The sequence below is a fragment of the Dermacentor andersoni genome, chromosome 3, assembly GCF_023375885.2.
Source record: "Dermacentor andersoni chromosome 3, qqDerAnde1_hic_scaffold, whole genome shotgun sequence".
In the NCBI taxonomy this organism is placed as follows: domain Eukaryota; kingdom Metazoa; phylum Arthropoda; class Arachnida; order Ixodida; family Ixodidae; genus Dermacentor; species Dermacentor andersoni.
The window spans coordinates 41,467,091-41,487,601 of NC_092816.1; the positions used below are offsets into that span (position 1 = coordinate 41,467,091).

General features: G+C 45.6%; 1 protein-coding gene across 1 annotated transcript; it reads right to left on the bottom strand.

Moving 5' to 3' along the window:
- Nucleotides 1-5,931: 5,931 nt before the first annotated feature.
- On the bottom strand, nt 5,932-20,403 carry LOC126517013 (neprilysin-1-like). Its single transcript, XM_050167043.3, has 12 exons — nt 20,165-20,403; nt 19,270-19,368; nt 18,780-18,857; nt 17,716-17,828; nt 16,859-16,917; nt 15,436-15,487; nt 15,305-15,372; nt 13,701-13,831; nt 12,075-12,140; nt 11,099-11,206; nt 10,396-10,472; nt 5,932-6,954 (listed from the first exon to the last, which is right to left on the bottom strand). The coding sequence occupies exons 1-12, from the start codon at nt 20,351-20,353 to the stop codon at nt 6,855-6,857; spliced, it is 1,140 nt and encodes a 379-aa protein (XP_050023000.2). The 5' UTR covers nt 20,354-20,403; the 3' UTR covers nt 5,932-6,854.
- Nucleotides 20,404-20,511: the final 108 nt, after the last annotated feature.

The window sequence follows — 20,511 nt, forward strand, 5'->3', positions numbered from 1 at the left end:
GGAGTAGTCTTGTGATTTTTGATGACATTGCCCGTTTCCTGATGGATGTGCAGATACTGTCAATAGAGCTTGAAAAGATTTACTAGAGTGAAAGCTCTACTACATCATGTCTCACAAGGTCACATTCACCGCTTCGCAATGACCTTGAGTCGCCGGAGCACATGTGTGGCAGGTCTGACTAAAGGTGCATTTATAGCCCAACATTATTGGCGCGTGGGCGAGCATCACTCGACGCCAGGCGCGTCGGAGCGCATTGGCCGTGTGCAGTTACGTTGGCTGCACCAGTGCATTGAACCATTGGTCGAACTATAGACGCTGTTTTTCTCGCCATCGTGAAATAACGTGTGGGCACGCTCACACCACGTAGGACTATACTGGCCCTTTAATGGCTGATTCGCCAGCGCTTGGTCTCTCAGTCTCACCATGGATGAAGTGCCAGCTGGGCGGTCTGTGTGCGCTTCAGCGCAAGTGACAGGATGAATCCAATCATCCAGTAGATATAGCCAGACAGCATGCTGCACAATCTCAAGCAAAGGCGAAGTTGCCTGCTGAAACACCGGGGCAAAGGCAGGCCAGATTAACACGTTATAGAGAAGCTTACCAAGCGCTGAAGCATGCGAATATTGAAGCTAGGGCAACTGCCGCTGTCGTTCAGTAACACGAACTACAAGGAGGAGGAGACGAAGCCGTGGATACCAGCAACAGCACCCACAACGAACATTTCACGAACCACACCCTTTGGTTTATGGCAACCTCGACTGCGATGGCTTGGTTTCACCACGACTTCACGGACGACCAATTCAGCAATGTGTGTAACATGCGTGAAATAATGAAACACTGTGTTCATAGTCTTTGCAAAACTAAGTCAAGGAGACTTTCGCTCGTTATAACTAGGTTTACGAGAGTTAAACCCTGGCCAATTTTTTTTTCCATAGGTCACCTAGGACAAGTACCAGAATGTGCAAATATGGTTTTATAAAAAAAAGAGTTGCATGCTTTGCTTACAACTTGTCTTTAAAACAGCATTCCTCATATAAATGTCAGTGAATGCTTGGCTTAAACCAATTCACAAATTGCACAAAACCAGAATTTTTAAAATGTAAATTGAAGAAGTTATTATTTGCTGTGTCATGCATTCATGGAAGTGTGTGCATCCAGTCTTATCGGACTTGAAAATTAGTGACGTCCTTGGGCTGTCTTCGAGATTGAGGTTAAAGGAAGCAGAGGTGATGCGACAAACATGTCTTGGCAAAAAATCGGACAACAGCCCGCATTTATACTTAAAAACCATCTAGAGGCACATCGGTCTTCAGTCAGAGCCAAAGATGCAAGGTGACCATGTTGTAAAGTGTACAGAAAAAGGGTTGCTGCTTCATGCACGATGCCTCAAGACGTTTTTACAATGGCAGGTAAATCAAGCTTCACATTTCAGAATTTATGTAGCTGGTCATTTGTAAGCACGACCGTGCCACTGCGGTGATCAGAGCACTGGAGAAAGAAAAACAAAAATAAGGCAAGCTGCTGATGCATGGTACGTAGAATAGTGCCACGTGTGCAATTGGTGCAATCAGCACTTGTCGAGCAGATCAAGAGACCCGAAGACTGCTCAGCGACGTTATTGCTTTTCAAGTCTGTTCTTAATAGCAACTGGTATGTTACGAATGTTAAAAGTGCAGTTTCTGTTTTACATCTCTGTGCAAGTGGACAAAGTAACCTTCTCCTCATGTTACTTGTAAAAACTATTTTAGACTTTTGGCTACAAGCATTGTGTGGGCTGCGTGGCCCTCCATTTCAATTAGAGCACAGCTCCTAGGCGCCTGTTCCTGCATTGAGCATCGGTGTCCTCGGCGTAACCGAGCGAACGAACGCAGCGAAGTTTAGACTGCGATAGCGAAGAGAGCACGAGGAGGAAAGTGGAGGAGGGTGCAGCAGAACCATGAGGTAGAAAGCAGAGGAGGATGTGGCAAAAGCGTGGGAGAAAAAGTGGTGTCACACAAGAAGCGAATGAGCATAGCAAAGGATGAAAAAGCAAATGCGGCGTGCAGCTGGGATGAAAGACTGCTTTAGTGAAGAGAGCATGAGGAGGAGGGTGGAGCAGGAGGGTGCAGCGGAACCATGAGGTGGAAAGCAGAGGAGGAGGGCATGGCGAAAGCGTGAGAAGTGCAGCGTCGTGCAAGAAGTGAACAAGCAAAGTGAAGGATAAAAAAGCAAATGCAGCGTGCAGTGGGAATGAAAGACCGATAGCGAAGAGAGCGCGAGGAGGAAAGCAGGAGAGGGGGGTGCAGCGGAACTATGAGGTGGAAAGCGGAAGAGGAGGGTGTGGTGAAAGCATGAGAAGTGTAATGTCATGCAAGGAGCGAACGAGCACAGCGAAGGATAAAAACGCAAATGTGCTGTGCAGCGGGGATGCAAGACTGCGATAGCGAAGAGAGCACGAGGAGGAAAGCGGGGCAGGAGGGTGTGGCAAAAGCGTGAGAAGTGTAGTGTCACACAAGACGGGCTGTGCGGTGGTGACTGCTACAAGATGGCGTCAGAGTAGCGCGCCATCGTCTGTTCACCAATGACACCTTCAATAAGGCATGCGGCGAGCACCGATACATTATATGGAAACAAAACACCGCATGAGTGGAGGTCTGTGCGATGGCTACTGTGAATCGCATCCACGTGTCGCCTCTCACGATCTCCCGATTAGCAAGGCAATCGCGCCACACTTCGCTTCGTTTGTAATGTGCTGTACAAGACAGATTGTCTAAGCCAGCCATTCTATGCGCAGCGTTCTCTTCCTAATATACACCATGTACCTATATAATCATAATACAAAATATTGACACACATACTTCTTTCACTTATAGAGTTGTGCTAAAATTTCAAATTATAGAGTGTCATAATCGTCGGGTAAATTTTTTACTTGTACAGGTGCTATGGAAAATTACGCTCTCAGGTTCATGAAGTAATGCTCTACAGTGATAAACTTTGTGAGAAAATACGAACAGATAAGTTTCATTCATGATATGCAGCATCACTTTTCAACAATTGTCAGTCACAGATTCATTTCTGTGTGACATATGGAGGGCAGTGCCACGCTTTTCACACACCCACCTGCGGTCGCTTTATTTTTTTTCCTGGTTACACTGCGCACTTGAACTGTTCCGATTAGCTTTGTCCTCCAGGTTTGGTGGAATCTGATGCAGTATAGATATGCTTAGTGTACTGCTTTGAGGCAAATAGGTGTCTGATGTGGACATCTAGAGCCATCTATTGATGTTTCTCAACATGTCCAGTGTATATTGGCTGTTGCACGATCTGAGAATAGCTTTTTAAGCCTACAAAACCTTGCGCCTGATCAATCTGGCCACTGTTCTTATCCCCGGCGTTTTGGTGGCTCTGGCAGCCATATGGTTAGTTAACCTAACCATACAAATGGGGGCGATATTTTAATTGGTGTTTTGCATGGTATGCAATTCTGAATCCTGAATTTTGGCTTATCTAAACAGAAGTCCGGGTTGCTTTCCTTGTCTGCAACAATGCAACGATTTCGATAAATTGGTGGAAATTTTCACAAGAGCGGATGGCAATAGTGCACATAAATCCTTTCCCTGCAGTTGCCAAGAATTTAACTTGATGTGCAGGATGAATTTTCTTACTTGTTTCAGAGTTAATGTGCATATTAAGTGTGAAAAACATGATAGCTCTTCCACTTTGTCCTGGAGATATAGTACACAAATGAAGAGAAAGGAATTTGAGGATAGAGAGATTAGCAGCACATAACCTCATGCTCGATGGGCAACAACCTGTATAATGGAGTGAAAAGTGGTGGGTCTCCAGTCTCGACCATAACCATGGCACGATTCAAAACATTGCAGTTCATTTTGAGAGAAATTAAGTGAATCCACAAGCCGAACATCTTGCACATGTTTTATTGTTAAATTAGTAAAAAAGGAGCATGAACAGCAGAACCTGCAAGTCAAATGCTAACTGTACACTTGTTTGCTGCATACTGCTCTTCTGTAATGGTAGAAACTGTTTTAAGGGGCACTGAATGACCCCTGGATCTTGGTGAAATAACATAGTCCGCGGGTAGTATATGCTGGTGTAAACACTTCGGCCAAGTTTTTCTGTCGTACACAGTGCGTAGAGCTCGCAAGCGGATCGCGAAGTTGCCTTCCTCTCAAATGCTCTCCTTTCAATAGAATACCCTGTCGTTGCACTTTTCTAGATGCACTATTCCTTCATCGGATGCACTAGTTCATCATTCCCTTAGATGGCTGCTACTGGCCGATAGCTGACATCAAGCTGTGGTCGGCTACATGGTGTAGATACCGCAGCCGCCAGGGGTTGACTGGCTAAGCGCACTACGGCTCGGTGAGGACAACTGCGTTTGGCTTATGTTTGACGCGTTGTAGGCACCAAAGGCGGAAGTCTGGGTGTCTACGTTAACATCCAAAATGAAATTTTAACTGTGGCCACAGTGACATTTATAAGGCAGAGCATTGTGGGCATGCCCCACTACGCTGCAGTCTTTGCAGTGCAAGGCATTGAAGGAGGAACGGGGGCACAGTGGACGCCTTGTTTGATTTCCATTAACTCTGCTTCTGCTGAACGCACTGAAGTACTTTTTGTGGCAAAGCATTTCTGAAATAGCCTATTTTCACTTGAGATGCCTTTCTCCGCTTTGATAAAAAGTGTTTCAAGGCCCTTTTAAATACCACCATTTGACATGGACTACAAGGATTACTTAAATTTCACGCACTTGTCCATACACATCTCTGCAATTGCTGCAGGGCTTCAAAGCAGCAAGGACTAATACCTTGTGGGGTTAAACGAAACTATTTTACACATCTCTGCAATTGCTGCAGGGCTTCAAAGCAGCAAGGACTAATACCTTGTGGGGTTAAACAAAACCTTTCTCGGCAACCACTGCACTTAATTTAATGAGGTTTGTTGCATTTAAAAGAAAAAGTTAAAATCTAGTAACTTCAGGAAGTGGATTTTTTATTTAGGCCATAGGTTTTTATTAAATATAGTCATAAAAATTCCAAAATTTCAGAAATTGGAAACGAAACTCATGCTTACAATGCTGCAATTGAGCAGTAAAAAGTAATAATGTTCTGTAAATTTCACATGCTAATACTTCATCCAAAGCAGTAAAAGCTCAAGCTGTAAAATATATTAATTTTGTGTGCATTAAATGCTCAAACAGATGCAGTTTACAGAACTGCGATATTTGTTCTTGGTGCAGTGTTACAGAATTGCTAACTTCATGTTTTTTTTTTTCAGATACCCATTTTTGGCAATTCATGCTAGAAATTCAAATTCATAAATAAGACTTTTATGGTTTTAAGACTGCCTATGGTCGCTGGACTTTATCTTTCTCTTCTTAAGGCGCACACTGGGGCAGAGGGGAGTCCTCCAAGTGCATGCATACAAGACTGCACTGAACAAATTAGAAGCTTTTTGACTTTTTAGGTCACTCCCGTTTTCATGACTTATTTCTGCAGAAGCGAGAGATTCTTAGCAAATATCTGCAAAAAGACGTCAGGGTTACACTCTAGGTGTGATTTTGTTGACGTAAATGTTAATGTGATGGGATGCTGGGCTGCTATTGAGGACTACCAATTCAGAGTAAATTTTTCCATTACCCACGAATGAATTAAATGTTGTTGCTCAAGGTCAGTGCCAGTGCATTTGCTTCACTTACTAGCCTGCCACAACGGCTGTGCTGTTCTGCCACTGAGCAAGAGTTCACTGGTTTGTTTCTTGGCTGCAGTAGCCACATTAAATGAAGGGAAAAAGCAGAAATGCTGATACACTGCGCTATTGAAGCTCAGCTGAGTGCTTGGCCTCTTGGAATTGGTCCACTCAAGCTTCGAGCTTATACACAACGCAACAGTACGCACAAGGATGGGCAAAAATGACATTGATTGCACAAGATTAGATGCGGACTGTAACTGGTTTATTTTTCGTGAAATTAAGTGCAAACAAGAATAACCAGTTTACTGTGGAGATAAATGGTGAAGTTAAAACATGAAAATGTGAGGGAACCTCAAGTGGATATTAGTTCAACTAATATTTAAACCATATAGTATGTACTAGTCGAACTTCGTTACAATAAATTCGCGCCCAAAACAAAAATAACTTCTCTATACCACACATTTGTTGCCGAATTATTACACTGACATTGTTATATCCGATACGTCATATATTTGTATTGGTATAGGTTTGATGCTATGCCCTTTTGCACAGCTTTCACCAAAGGCCAGTGTCAGTGCCATGCAACAAAAACAGGAGATGCGTACGGTGGCAAGACCTTGGAATGTGTCTACAAAATGTAGGAAAGAATCCAGTGCAAATAGCAGCATTAGTTCACAAGCTAGGCAGAGGAACTTTTTTTACTTGAAACCTTGGCCATTATCTATTATTAGCTATTGCAGCTATTATATTGTCACATCCAGTCCTTCCATTTTGTTTTGACCAAGTTGTGGTGGCGTCGCTTCATTCCTCGTCCTGCTCTGAACCACAGAGTTCAGATTTACGCAGTCTACATGTCAAGTGTTCACATTCTATTCCATTTTACCAACTTTCATGAAAACAAAGGCAGCTGCATGTGTTCTTAATTGAAATTTCAAGGACAAGGCTTGCTGTCCTTGGGTTACCAACTTCATGGTGTACACCGTAAAAACTTATACCCGATGTTGTTATTGAACATTAGTTTAAAACTCACTTCTCTAGGTTGTGCTAGACAGTAGGATGATCGTAACATCATATATTTGAAGCTCGCGTATTCAAAGCCACGCGAGAGGCGGGAGATCGTCAGGCGATCGCTTGGGTGCACCACGGCGCTGTGTCCGCAGGCATCACCAGACGATGCACTTCTGCTCGGGGTTCATGATGGTGCCAACGCGGCAGCCAAACGCCTCCGAGAACCGCTCGAAGTTCATCAGCGGCACGATGGTCCTGCGCACAATTCAGTGACTGCTTTCAGAAGCTGCCCAAAAGGGACGGCGAGGGGCCCTCGGTAACAAGGTAGAACTGGGTGATAGCGGTGCCAAAAGGTGGGCTCAGGTCCCGCTCTGAACTGAATGACTATACCAGCTTTGTAGCAGTATACAAAAAAAAAAATGGTAGTATCACGACAATGGTAGCATTACGGTGACGTTGCAACGACAGCGGCATGACATTGAGACTTAGAGAGCACTTAAATTGAAATTGAGCTGTATTAGTGAATTACCATTTTTCAACAAGAAAAATAAAATTCGCTCTTACCGCGAGAAAAGGTTTAAGACAGGAAAGTCGCAAAAAAACGAAAGACTGATGGCGACGCTGCCTGGAAAATCTCGCACCAGCTCGCAGTGACGTAATGCAGTTTGGCAACGTCTGCTGAGATGTTAATTTTTATCCGTAAAGATGGGCTGGTATATCACATTCTGAAGAAGCCAAAACCTGAACTTGTCGCGTTTCAAATTGCTTGTGCTGCCCGAAATAAGAATATCCCGCACTTTAGAATCCTTGACGTCATACTGACATAGTCGTCGCAGGAGTTTCGACGTGACGCAAACAAAAAAAAAAAGAAAAAGAAGAAGCTTGGTCTTTATTTTCCCTTCAAGTAATCCACCTCTTGTCGTCAAATTAACAAAAATATAGTTTTGCAGGAACACTGTTAATCTAAACTCATTTACTATATATTTCGTGTCCCCTTTCATTTACCTAACCTAAGACAGCGCAGAGCTGTCCTCGCGATAGGACAGCCGAGAATGACATCTGCGCTGAAAGCCGCTGCTGCCGCCTACTAAATACAAGCGCACACGCTGCAAATGTGAGTAAGTAGTCCGTCGCACAAGCTGTCAAGCGCTGAATCTCGCATCGTCAAGCGCAATCTCGCAATCGGGATCCCCCGATTGCACGTTGCCACAGTGGCACGAGTTTGGTTGGTACGTTCCCTGCAGTGGCGGCTATGGGTGTCTTTGCGATATAATGTGGTTAGGGCTGATGACGTGGCGTGGTGACGGCAGCATGACTATACGAAGGCATGGCGGAAAGGGCGGTCGATTGGACCAAATGCCAGTTCCAAGCATCAATGAATCAGTTCCTACTGGTAGAGTACATTTGACTATTTTTATTTGGCGGAAGTAAAGTTTAATTGTTACTGGAGGAAATTAAAACCAAACTTCCCTTTCTTGAATTTCGCGCCGAAGTGTCGGCCCCAACACTTCCAAGGTCCATTCGATTCGCCCAGCACTTCTTGAACCATACTTCCTGCCAGTTCTGTGCCAGTTCTTGCTCGTGCGGAAATGGCACAGCGCGTGCTGCACAAACGCTCCGCTATCTCTTTTGTCAGTGCAGGTGATGCGAGCTCGTCCTGCTTATGCAAAGCTTACTCTGGGTGAAACAGGTGAAACGAATGGCGACGTGCAGATGCCGCAATGTTGAACTCGGGGAAACGAATAGCGATGCAGCACCTCGAGTGTACTGCATTTTGGCCGTTTCGCTGCAAGACGAGTGCTCCAGGCTGAGTGCTTGGTTCCTTTGGAGCGCGATGTCTACTCTGCTGCTTACTGATAAGCGTCGGAGTGGACGCCGTTGAAGGATATGACGTCGCGGCAAGCTGGCGCGTCTTTCGTCTTTGCGTCTTTTCTCGGACAGGATGTTTACCAACTGGGAAATACTCGGGGAAATTGTGCTTCTATCAAGGAAAATTAGCTGTAATTTTATTGAAAGGGAACGAAAGTCGCGCTAATGCTGGCTCGAGTAACAGAGAGGAATCGTAACGAATTGTCTTTGACGCCGTGTCGTCGGCTGGAGGAGTTGCCAGTGTAAGTCAACGACCGATTTTCCGGACACCCGATTTTCGAGGCATGCCCGATAATTCAGACGGCTTCGCGGCACTACCACGACCACCTTCACAGAGTCAGTGTATAAGAACGTATGAAATTTCGGACTCAAGGACCCTTCGCCGTCCGATTTTCGGACTTTTTTGCCGTGACCGCAAGTCCGAAATGGGATTAATCGAAGCCACCACGGCCGCCATTTTGATTATCTCGCTGCCTCGAACCGGCGCTCTCGCACGCAGATCCGCTGGCAGCCGTAGCCACCACCGCGGCAACGCTAAGCGTAGCTACTTCGACTTTCGCTACTGTTAGCAATTTGCCGCTGTTAGCAATGGCGCCGACTCAGCCTTTCTAATCCTCGCCAATGGCTTCGAAGCTCGGAAAGCATGGCGCGTTGCATTATGTCGGTTTCCTAAAGTAAGCTTCGCCTCAATATAATAGTGTTCGCGGTGAAGCATACGCGAAGTATTGCGGTGAAGCTTAAGCGTGGGAAGGGGCAGTTGTCACGGGACCCAGTATGCCTTAATTACACACGCGTGCACTCACCGTCTCCTGTCAAACACCGACATGCCTAAATAGTGTACTGGCAGGCCTTCAGAGCTTTTTCAGACGTGCCTGTTGCGATTTGAGCCCTTGAGGGCAATAAAAGACATTGCACTCATTTTTTCGGACTGCCTGATTTTTCGGACGTTTTCGCGACCCCTGGGGGTCCGAAAAATCGGACGTTGACTGTACAACTGACCAAGCGGATGCTTCAAATGGTCCGTGGGGCGAACGCGTGGTGGAAGGACGACGAGAACAGAAATAACCGACGCATTGAGGAATGAAAGGGACAGGAAGCGTGCCGCCGTTTCTTTGAAGGTGCTTGAGCTCAAGAAGCAGTGTTGGCTGACGCCGAGATGCAGATATCCCTCATTCAAACGAAAATAAACTCTTTAATGCTGTGAAACGCAACACTGAGGCGTTGTGCGCGGGCTGAGAGTATGTCAGGACAGTTGAGGTCGCCTATCCAGCTGCTGAGAAAGAATCTCACTTGCGACAAAGTTCGGGCCTCATACCAATGAGTTTGCTATCAGCTGATAGAAGTAGCTCATAGTAGAAAATATTTGCTTCTGTGTGCATTTCATTTTATTCGTATTTCAAAATGTTTGGCTCGATTCGCAATGGGCTTTACAATTTTTTTCAAAGATATTTTATTCACTGTGCATTTTACTAAGCCCTCCCTTCTGTTTTCTTTTTGAACAAAATAAACACTACTCCTTACTATTCAAACCGCATTAAGTCATTTTTATACATGCTTAGTAGATAGTGCCAGCATCGGGTGACATGGTGTCAGCTCGTCTTGACATAAAACAAAGTTCTGGGCACTCAGGAAGTTTTGCAAAGGCACTCGGGGAAAACCTGGAAAACTCAGGGAATTTAGCAATGTAAACTTGGTAGACACCCGTTTCTAGTTTACCAAGCCCCTTCTCAGAGTCGCTTTGCAGAAGCGTAATTTACTAGTACAGCTCAACTTAATATTCCTAATGATGTTCCGTTAACTGCGTTGTTGAAATTCTTAAGCACTCACCGATAGCGACTGGGTGTCGTGTCCCGCGGGTTGAGGTACGAGTACATGGACCTCTTGCGGGCCACTTCGCACCTCGACTGGAAGACAGAAAGAAAAAAGAAAACCGGCATCGTCGTTTCGCGCTTTCCACGTATCAAAAAGGCGTTTTTCATTAGCAGTGCTAAGTTCTCTCGGTGTTCTACTTCTCACGTCCCGGAACTTAATGATTGAAGAGCATTTTACTGATTCACAAATTTAGTGACAGATAAACCACCATGTAGGCACACGGAGTTCGCCATAACCAGGAGACGTTTGGACGAGCCAGTGTGAGGCAAAGATGCACAAGCAATGGAGCTCATTCCCATCGTAAGGTGTGCGTAGAATTCATAGAACAGCGAGATCATACATCGTGTTAATCTGACATCCCGCTATATAATTTAGCTATAAGTGCTCCAGAACCATTTCCGGAACGATGTTGACGAAAAAATCTCGGAAACATCAGCCAAGGGCAAATTAGCGTGATATACCAAATGTGACACGAAGTGTTGTTCCAGATTTTGGCGAATCAAATTCGCGTCTTGTATATTGTGCGTGTTTATATACATTTTGTTTGCTTGTTTGTTTGAAGTTCTTACGACTTGAGTGTTGTTTGGTTCATAAATAAATGAGTGTTTTTCATTCATATGACATGCTAATAGCACGCTCGATGTTAGCTGCCACTTACAAGCGCGTAGGCGATGAAGAAGATCTGGTCCATGGTGTACGGCTCTGTCCCGGGAATGGCGTACATGCCATACAGCTCCTCGTACTTGATCATGTACACGCGGTACGCCTGTTCTCAAACACACGAAAGGAAGAAGTGCGCTTACGAACTTCGTTGAGACAACGAGCAGCGTCGACGCTATCTACGGTTGCCGCTTTTGCCTAGAAAAATAAATCTTGCACCGAAAAGATGGGGGTGCTAGATTTATTTGTGTAACTCACTGCACGCAAAAACACAAACAAAACATAAACAAAAGGTGGCGATGCGCCGAAGTTTCTGCTATTTATGAACGCCCGACAAAGCGCATGCCACCTATATAGGAAGAACCGGAAGACTGGCAAATGGCGTGCCGGTATCGGGGGTCGAACCGGCAGCCAGAATCGTGAGGGGGAAAACCGGTTGCGCCGGCGGAAAACCGTCCTAGTTGCAACCCTAACGGCATCTTGTAACCAGTACACATCTCGTCACTGACCAGCGAAAAGTCCTGCTGTTCGGTGTCGCTTAGTTATGTTGCATTCGAGCACCTGTTAACCAGTGATGACTGTGATAAAGAAGTGTAGATGGAAAGTCCCCCCCCGCCCCCCCCCCCCCCCCCCCCCCCCCCCCCCCCGCCGTGGCACTAATGCCACCAAGGCCCCTGTGTCCCTGAGGCCCCTGGTCTCGAAAATACACGGCTTATACATGTGGGCGAGAACAGTACAGTGAGGTGTCACTGACTTCATCGAACATTCGCTGGAACAAACTGTTCATATCGACAAACTACGATATCCCCGCGCCGATAATAAATCTACGTACAGCTATTTCCATTTTGTGAGCCGTCACCTTAATGAGCAGTCTCGAGCAAAAGGTACGATAAAGGGAATGCCGGAGATATGACGGGCGTCGGTTTATTTAGAAGTCGTCTTGTCAGCTATTGTGCCTGTCACGTTGTGCTTACCTTGAAAGCCTGCCTCAGTCCGGCGTTGTCGGCAATGTTGATTTCGAGCGTGCCGTTGATGCTCAGCTAAGGAAAGGAGAGCGTAGCATTATAAGCAGACCTTAATCCCATGTGCAGTGGAGCACTTGGAAAGAATAACAAAAGTCATATTAGTGAGCGCATATATGCTGCGCTGTGGTACATCACATGCTTTCTGTATGATCCCTGCCATAAAGAAAATAATAACAAACATTAAATGACCCCAAAAGAAACATTAAATACAGCTAGCATAATGAAAATTGTTTTAGAACTTCATTTGTATCTTTTTGAAAATAAAGGAGAAAGAAAAATAGGGCAACGTTTGAATATAAACGAAGCAAATAAAAGTGAAATTCTATCTCTGAATTTCGCGCCAATACCGCCGCACCCCTAATATATATATATATTTATAAATTAATTTCACCCATTTTTGTGCAGGAATCCATTTTTTGAAGTGTTGCCCGGTTGTATATACTTGCTGTAGAATACAGCTATACTCCTTACGCGTTGTCAGCTGGATATTAGTGATCCTCAAGCAGGAGCTGCCAAAAAGGTTATGACGCCAAAAGAAGCCTCGTCACATTATTTGTGTGCGTGGAGGAAGGAAAAAAAAGGTTAGGAGAGGGAGCATGACGCTAGACAGCTAGGCTCGGTAAGCTAACCTCCTTTCCTGCCGCCCTTTTTTACCTTCGGAGCCTATATGAGCTTTGCCTCTTGGGAAGTAGGCCCTCAAAAGTTACCGGACTTTTTTCTAAGGCATTGTTTGGTTTGGTGTAGCCTTTAGTGAAATCCCGGTCATGGTCAGCTTGTCTCTTTTTGTGTGAGTATACATTCATTCCGCGCTGCAAATATAAATGCGAGTTCCAGCAACCACCTATGGCCCACCCGAAAGCATTGATGGCCCTGGCCACACGCTCTCCATCGAACTCCTCCGCATACTCTCCGTGAGCTTGGTGGCTAGAAATTACCGCTTGCATACCCATGGCGACGCCTATTTCGTAAGAGCCTTACCTTATTTTATTTTGTACCTTTTTATTCTTTGCTTTTTATGTATGGGATTTAAAATTGTCACCTGGCGCACCCTTCTAGTCTCTTTTGTCCTTGCTTGTTTGCGTAACTGAAATGGTATATCTAACAAATACTGATCGCAGCTAGTAGTGCGGTAGCTGCAACTGAAAAGTTCTATGCGATGAACTCTATTTAACCGGTATTGTCTGTTTTGATAGACTCGGAATGCGACGCTGGATCAGGACTGATGATGTGAACACACTCGGCACCACACATTGGTGTGTGCTACTCAGCACATTTGCTATCCAGGGACACTGTTGTGAAAGTTCAGATTTTCCAATTCCGCCAGGTATAGCATGACACATTCGGTCAGTCAGAGCTGACAGGATGGCTGCTGTCGGGTGAGCCATTAGGAGGCGAGATGGCCAACTTGGACAATTTGGTGTAATTTTTTTGATGTCCAGATTAGCGCCCCATCATTGTTACGTCTGTAATCTCTTAAGGCCTCGACTTGCAACGAGTGCATTGGCCTTTTCTGGATCGTTCCGATCCGCACGAGGGTAGTGAGCAAACGTTTTGTCGAGAGGCCCAGCTGCTCACCTTCTTGCCGGTGACGGGGTTGCTGAACAGGTCGTACTGCTCGAGCAGGCAGCGCGATCCTGTGATGAACTTGCGGTGCGTCTGCCGTGTCCACCACTCGACCAGTTTACCCCGGTCATCGTACATGGCGCCTGCGTCGCCATTGTTGGACAAAAAAAAAAAGAAGAGAAAAATCTGAGGAGTTAAAAAGAAAAAGAGCAAGAACTGCGCAGCGATTTCCTATGGTGCTCTACGTATACGACGCGCAATTGCATATAATAGCTGTAGGAGCTGACCTAGATGTCGTAGCGAATAGTTTTTCTGTCCTTACTTTCATTTCGTGCCGCGACAACGGCATTCAAATAGCGGGTCCGTATGATCACTGTGTACTTCGTAGCAGACCACCACCGAGGTACGTCACTACAGGGAGTGGTCGATGCACTCTTCATCTCGTTATACATAAGTTCCACCAAGTAAGTGGAACACTTTTGCAAATAATAATCCTAGTAGTTGGTAGCACCTACGCGAAACGAACTTAGATGTTTCATTTTAGACTTTGTGAAGCTTACGTGGAACTACATTAGAAGTGATATAAAGTACCGGTGGAAAGAGCCGACGCTCAAAGACATTTGATCGACGCCATGTTCCACGTAGTGGATTCTATGTGAAACGAGTTTGTATAATTCAAGCGGGTTACTCACGGTTGCCCCGCAATTGCATCGTTAGTGATACGCACTCAATGGTACGCGTAGCACACAGCCATTAAGCGCACGGTGAAACGAGGTGCGAGGCGTACGTAAACGCTTACTGCTCACTAACAGCAAGGTTATGCATCGTATTTTCCGCACTATAAGTTGCGTTTTGTTTTCAAAATTTTACTCGATGCGTCTTACACAACGGTGCGCCTTATACGCGCATAAAGTCATGCACGCTGGCACGTCCAATGTGTTTGATCATTTATAATTTTTTTTGGAGCACGCCACGCCGCAGAAGCAATGCAAGCGACCTGCCTACAACGTCCGGTAAAAGTTTGAATTCAGAGGCCAACGACGGTGACACAGGGACACTACCGGCCGAAGCTGCTGAACTTTTTGACGGTGTCGGAGGATCAGGCCTTCGGGCTTCGAATAAACTGAAATAAATGTTGGTTTTCGGCACCCAAAGAGCGGTGTTGGTTACGTTTTCTTTTCTGCTGATACTTGCGGCTCGTAAAAATTTTGTTTACGGAAATTTAGTGCCCTGAAATGGAGGTAAGTGTACTGCATTTTGCGGGTTAGTGTTAAAAGCATGCATAATCGCGTTTCTATCACGTCGTGATCGCAGAAAGTGTCACAAGATGGCGCTACTAACGCTACTGCTGATGTCGACATCTCTCGTGTTTCGCTATTCAAATAACGAAGTTTACAGACAGGCTAAAACCATCATTCTGTATATTTTTTTCTCCATTAGGGTAGGGCGCGGGAATGTGCCGATCCGTTAAAAAAGGGTATAAGCATCATCATCATCATCATCGCCAGTCTCTTGTCTTCGGTTTTCCGATATTCCGCGAGCTAACCTGTAAACTGCAATACGATAATGGAAGTGCTAAAACTCTAATTGAGGTTGTGTGCACCGTGAGCACGTACCGTGTTCTCCGAAGCCGTGTGTGATTTCCTGGCCAATGATGGAGCCGAGGGCGCCGAAGTTGATGGGTCTAAGAATTGGAGAAATTAACACTTTCTTCCGCTCAAAAATAAGCGCGAAGTGGGCAACTTACGGAGGCATGTCCAGTAGAAAGAATGGGTACTGGATGTAGTCCACCGGTAAAACTGCCAACGAGAGAAGGGAGAAATGCACGTGCATTGCTAACGTGGAAGTTTCGAGTGTCACTCTTCCCTCCGAAGTACACTTTGCAGAAACACTTTTATTGGGCGATCACTTTGATCGTTTTGCTGCACTTAAGGGATAAATCTTAAGTTGTAGCGACTGTTTACTGCGAGCAGTTCTTATTTATGCCGTCAAACTTTGCCTTATGAGGTGTTTTATAGAACTCGAAGCGTTTCGACTCTAACCCCGCAAGGAAAACATGTCTCAGCCACCGCCTTGTGAATAAGGCTTGCAAATTGGGGCAAGCGATTGAGACTGCAATGCCTATTTTCATTACGGTGTAAGGGTCTATATATACATATATGTATTAGGACAATTCTTGTATAACAGTTATTGTAACTTGATTTTTATCATTCTTTAACAACCTTAAGCGACTAAGGAAGTTCACCTCCCTTAGCTTTCAAATGCAACAAAATGGCACACGAACTGCCTGCCGAGCAGATCAGTTCTGCGTTTGACATGTATGTTAATAGGGAGCGTGAGTAAACTAATATACTCAGAAAAATTGTAATTTCAAAGAATACCTGCAACGGCCAATGCGTACTAAATTTCAGTTCTCTTCGGATACTTTACGACTGGTGCACACCAGCGAAGGAAGAACGCCGTGAAGAATAAATTGTATACCGAATGCTGTCTCAGAATATGAATATATAATTTTCGCGCCTTGATTGAATGCACAATTAGCACACTGCGATATACTTCACACCATTAAGAGTAAAAATTGTGTGCTGAACACTCTTGATACACTATGGCAGTCTTTTTACATAAAACGTAGTTCTGATAGAAACACATGCAACGCCATTCTTTCAAGTTCTTCAGGGGTGTACGAAGGGCATATTTCAGAGCTTTTGTCTCATGGATGTAATAGGGTGTAGCGGTGTCTTACTTTGGTGGTGCAGTAACACACACATAACTGCCGTTACAGTATTTCTTCTAATCCCCATTTACAGGTTTTGGTAAATTAACCATATTTTTCTCCATCTACAATATATTCCACAGCTACAATATATTCACAGGATCTACAATATATTCCACAAATGCTCACTATGACCGCGTTATTGTGCATTTATGCAAAACAGGCGGTGTCCCCCGAAGCGCAGTGTGAATTCTACCCTCAAGAAATGGCGTTCCGAATTTCAAAAGTATTCTTCTAAAGGGGCGTGAAGATATGAATTATGCATACAAAGCTCTCTTATTGGTGTAATTTTATTTAAGGCATGTGATTATTAGCGCATTGTTTATAATCACCTATCATAGACGTGTGCGTATAATCATAATATTTTGATAGACTATTCAGTCAAGCATGCGCTTACGAATATAGTTGCCAAGATGGCTGTAGAAGGTCGAGCCATCGATGCTGCCCGGGTACCATCTGTAAAGCAAACGGCGCAGCAAATAATGTTGCGGACTCATCGATGTCTGTTTGTTGTACCACCAACAACGAAAATGACTAAGCACGAACAACGCAAAGCTTACTAAGCTAGCGTATCGCTTGTGAATAGACCAGCAGTTGCGTACTTGCACCTGTTCTTTGAACTTTACGACATCCCGAAATTGTCGTGCGAAAGCCTAGAGAAGTCACCGATCCGGTTATTTCCTTATTTCATACACTAGCACGCTGAATGCATTTTTTTCCTGAGTTAAAAAGCAAGAAAAAAGACGCTATTAAAAAAAAGGCAGTCATGGACCTCCGATATTTTCGGAATGAAGCAAATCACCGCGGAGATTTCGGAGGCGAAACTTGGAGTGGCGGGGTTGGTCTCGCAGTACGCCGTAGTTGGGACTCCGGAGTAATTTGGACAACCCGGGGCTCGGTAGTGCGAGCAACTGAAAAGCGAACTCGCTTTCAGGCGGTCACATGGAAAGGTCATTGCGTATATCGAAGACGATCGAGTAGAACAATATGCACGTTGACTTCAGTGGAGCTGCACATCAGCTACGGCCCGCCGCAGTCATGCAATGTCACGAGCTGCAAAATCTAACAACCACAGTGTAACCCTATGCAGTTAAGTTTCCCCAAACTTGAATATACAGTTGCGGTACGTGTACGCCGTAATGAATGAGTGGTAGCGTAACCTCGGCGAACATGTCCTGTGTAATTACATAGGGTGTACGAGTATTGCGAAACAGGATTGGCGCAACAAACGTGTACGCGTGCACGTATACGCACCCGAAGTCCGGAGCCCGCCTGACGTTGCGCAGCTTGGAGAACGCGATGCGGCTGTGGATCTGCAACACCTTGAGGAGGCTCACGAAGAACTCCTCCTTGCGGAGGTCGGGCAGCTGCGAGTAGACGCAGAAGGGAAGAGCGTACGCGCCAAGCGTTGTATATATAACACCCTTTTGGGTGCACAAGGGGTGCTTGGTTTGCCCACTGGCTAATACTCTCATCCCTAAGGGGTAAGATCGAATCGTTAATGGAAACAAGCGAAATCCTTTCCTTTCTTCTTTTGTGGGCGGGGGGTGGAGGGGGGGGGGGGGTTGGGCGATATGTTTTGGCAAGTAAATGTAGTGACAGCAGCGACAACCGACACAACAACTGCGTATACGACGAACTTAACATCTACCGCTGTCAAGTTCTCTCGTGTCAGGTGTATTTAGCGGCGCGCGCTCCAGGTGGTCAGAATTAATACAGAGATCTTAACCAAGCTGTGGTTTACATTAAAATTAAGGATAAGGGCGTTAGCTGTGAGACAAGCCAGATACCTTGAGAATATGCGATGTCTCCGCAGTGTACGCCACGAGATTGAGATGAGAAAAGAATTTACAAAAGCCGCAGATAATCCACGGAAGAATTGTATTAACTGTCATCTGGCATTTTAACATTTGCCGCTCGAACATCTTGCTTTAATGTGCGAGGTCGGCACTAGCACTCATATATGCGCCAATTTCTTTCTTGATAAGGGAACGACAACAAAGATCCTTGACGATCGAAGAGGCCCTGGACTGCAACGTAACCTAAGTCAAATTGTGGTCGCCATCTGTGTATACGTGTCGCTTGTCTCGTCTCATTGTGTTCTCGTTGCTAACTCCCCAGATGGAGTTAGCAACGTTAGGAGAGAAGCCAGAAGGCGACAGTGTGTTGCATTCCCGCTGGCATTTTCACCCGTGCGTGAAGTCGATATAATTTGAAAATTTTCAGCGTGAAAGCCGAGGCCATTAATTATCAAGTAAAGTGACTGATTCATTCAGCTCGCGAAAAAAAAAAAATTGTCTACGGCGCGATTTACTCACGTCCTTGTAGTACTCGTCCAGGTCGCGGTCGCTCCGGATCCACGGAGGGAAGCCGATGTTAAGCTGCAGGTGGTGGAGCTGCAACGAAAGTATAATTTCAACAACTAAAGCATACAAGGACGAAATGTATGCTTGATTGCAGTGGCTACGAAAAAAAAAGCATAGATGTGAATTGGTTAAAGAATCAAGCGGTGTAGCCATGGAGCGCTTTTGTGTTGAAACAGTTCAAAAGTGGAATACTTCTAGAGGCCTCTGTCGGAATGTTGTGCCTTTCGAGTTCCTTAATACTGTACCATACTGTACTATATATACAGTGCAATACTATACTATACACTATAGTATAGTGCAAATAGTGCAAATGAAAGCAGGCCTATTCGAAGCTGGTTATTAATCGTACTCGGATGGGCACGAGTTGCAAGTGGGCGCTGTCGTGTCGAGTTACTGAGAATCCCCTGTCGATCCAAACAGGCGTGCTTGTGCAAACCAGTACCTTCTGCCGGGCCCTGTCCTTGGTCTCGGTGTCCATCCAAGTGTTCAGGTCGATCAGGACGGCGAACGCGTCTCGCACTTCTTCTGCCAGGTCGTACACCTGTAGGTTGGGAAACACGAGACCCACGGGAGTGGCTGGTGCCGGCACCGCTGTAGCCACGTCACGAAGAACGTCACCACAATCGCACATATACCTAATGAACGAAATGGAGCGCTTACAACTCCCTTTTCGAGCTTAACTGCTTGTTCCACATGTAATCCTGTCTTGAAAGTTACTTTACACTCTTAATGACATACATTCATTTTGTGCAAAAGAAGTAAACCTACTCCATCTGGGGGAACGTTCGGCAGATAGAAACAATGAGAATAAAACGAGTTGATCTTTACTTTGCTAAGTGATCTTGCAAGACTAAGTGCTTGTCCCATATCCAACTGCGTTTCGAAACTCGACTTAAACCTGTAATGAAGTACGTCCACTGAATGGGTATACAGATGGAGTTAACGTACTCCATATTGGTAACGCCAGATAGAAGCATAGTGCGAATAGAAGAGAAACAACGGAGGTAGAGTGCCCCAGTCGCACTAGTTGAGGTTCGCTTCCCTGTCCACATAACACTAACACACCGAGGATGACAAGGCCACATTTGAGAGACAACAACAACAACAACAACAACAACAACAACAACAACAACAACAACAACAACAACAACAACGCCTATTAACGATATTGGCGTGTAAGAAAACTCTCGAAGGAAGGCAAAACTACGAGACAAGCCGTTACTCCCGTGCGAAGCAGTTTCCAGCATTCTAATGTGTTTAGAGTGCACAATCCACGCTGCCTCTTTCGTGCAGCCATCACGACGTAAGGCGTTCAGTTAAGCGACGTCCGCGCGTACCTTGCGGTACCGCTCGGCCGGCTTGCTGATGTGCCGGTCAAAGTAGAGCCTGCCCACGGCGAAGTACATGAGCTGCGTGGTGAGGCGCACGCACTCGCGCGGCAGCTCGATGATGTCCTGCACCAGGTAGCGGTAGCGGTCGAACCGAAAGCGCGACCGCCGAAACCGGTCCATGCTGTGAATGCCCATCGTCTGCACGATGCGCCAGCCGATGTAGTTGGCCACCGTAGCACTGCGCGCAAAGCGGGGAGAGCGGTCCGTTCAGCACTTGTGCACTGCACGCATTTCCTTTTCTCTCTCTCCCTCTCGTTAGCGGGAGATTATAGACGAACCGCATGTTTGTAGAC

What these genes read in the sequence shown, in the direction of transcription:
- LOC126517013 (XM_050167043.3), bottom strand. Translation starts at nt 20,353, where the DNA reads ATGGGCATTCACAGCATGGACCGGTTTCGGCGGTCGCGCTTTCGGTTC. An exon ending in CCATCTTGGCAACTATATTC is followed by an intron (nt 15,488 to 16,858) that starts GTAAGCGCATGC and finishes TCTCGTTGGCAG; the next exon opens with TTTTACCGGTGGACTACATC. An exon ending in TTTCTACTGGACATGCCTCC is followed by an intron (nt 15,373 to 15,435) that starts GTAAGTTGCCCA and finishes TCCAATTCTTAG; the next exon opens with ACCCATCAACTTCGGCGCCC.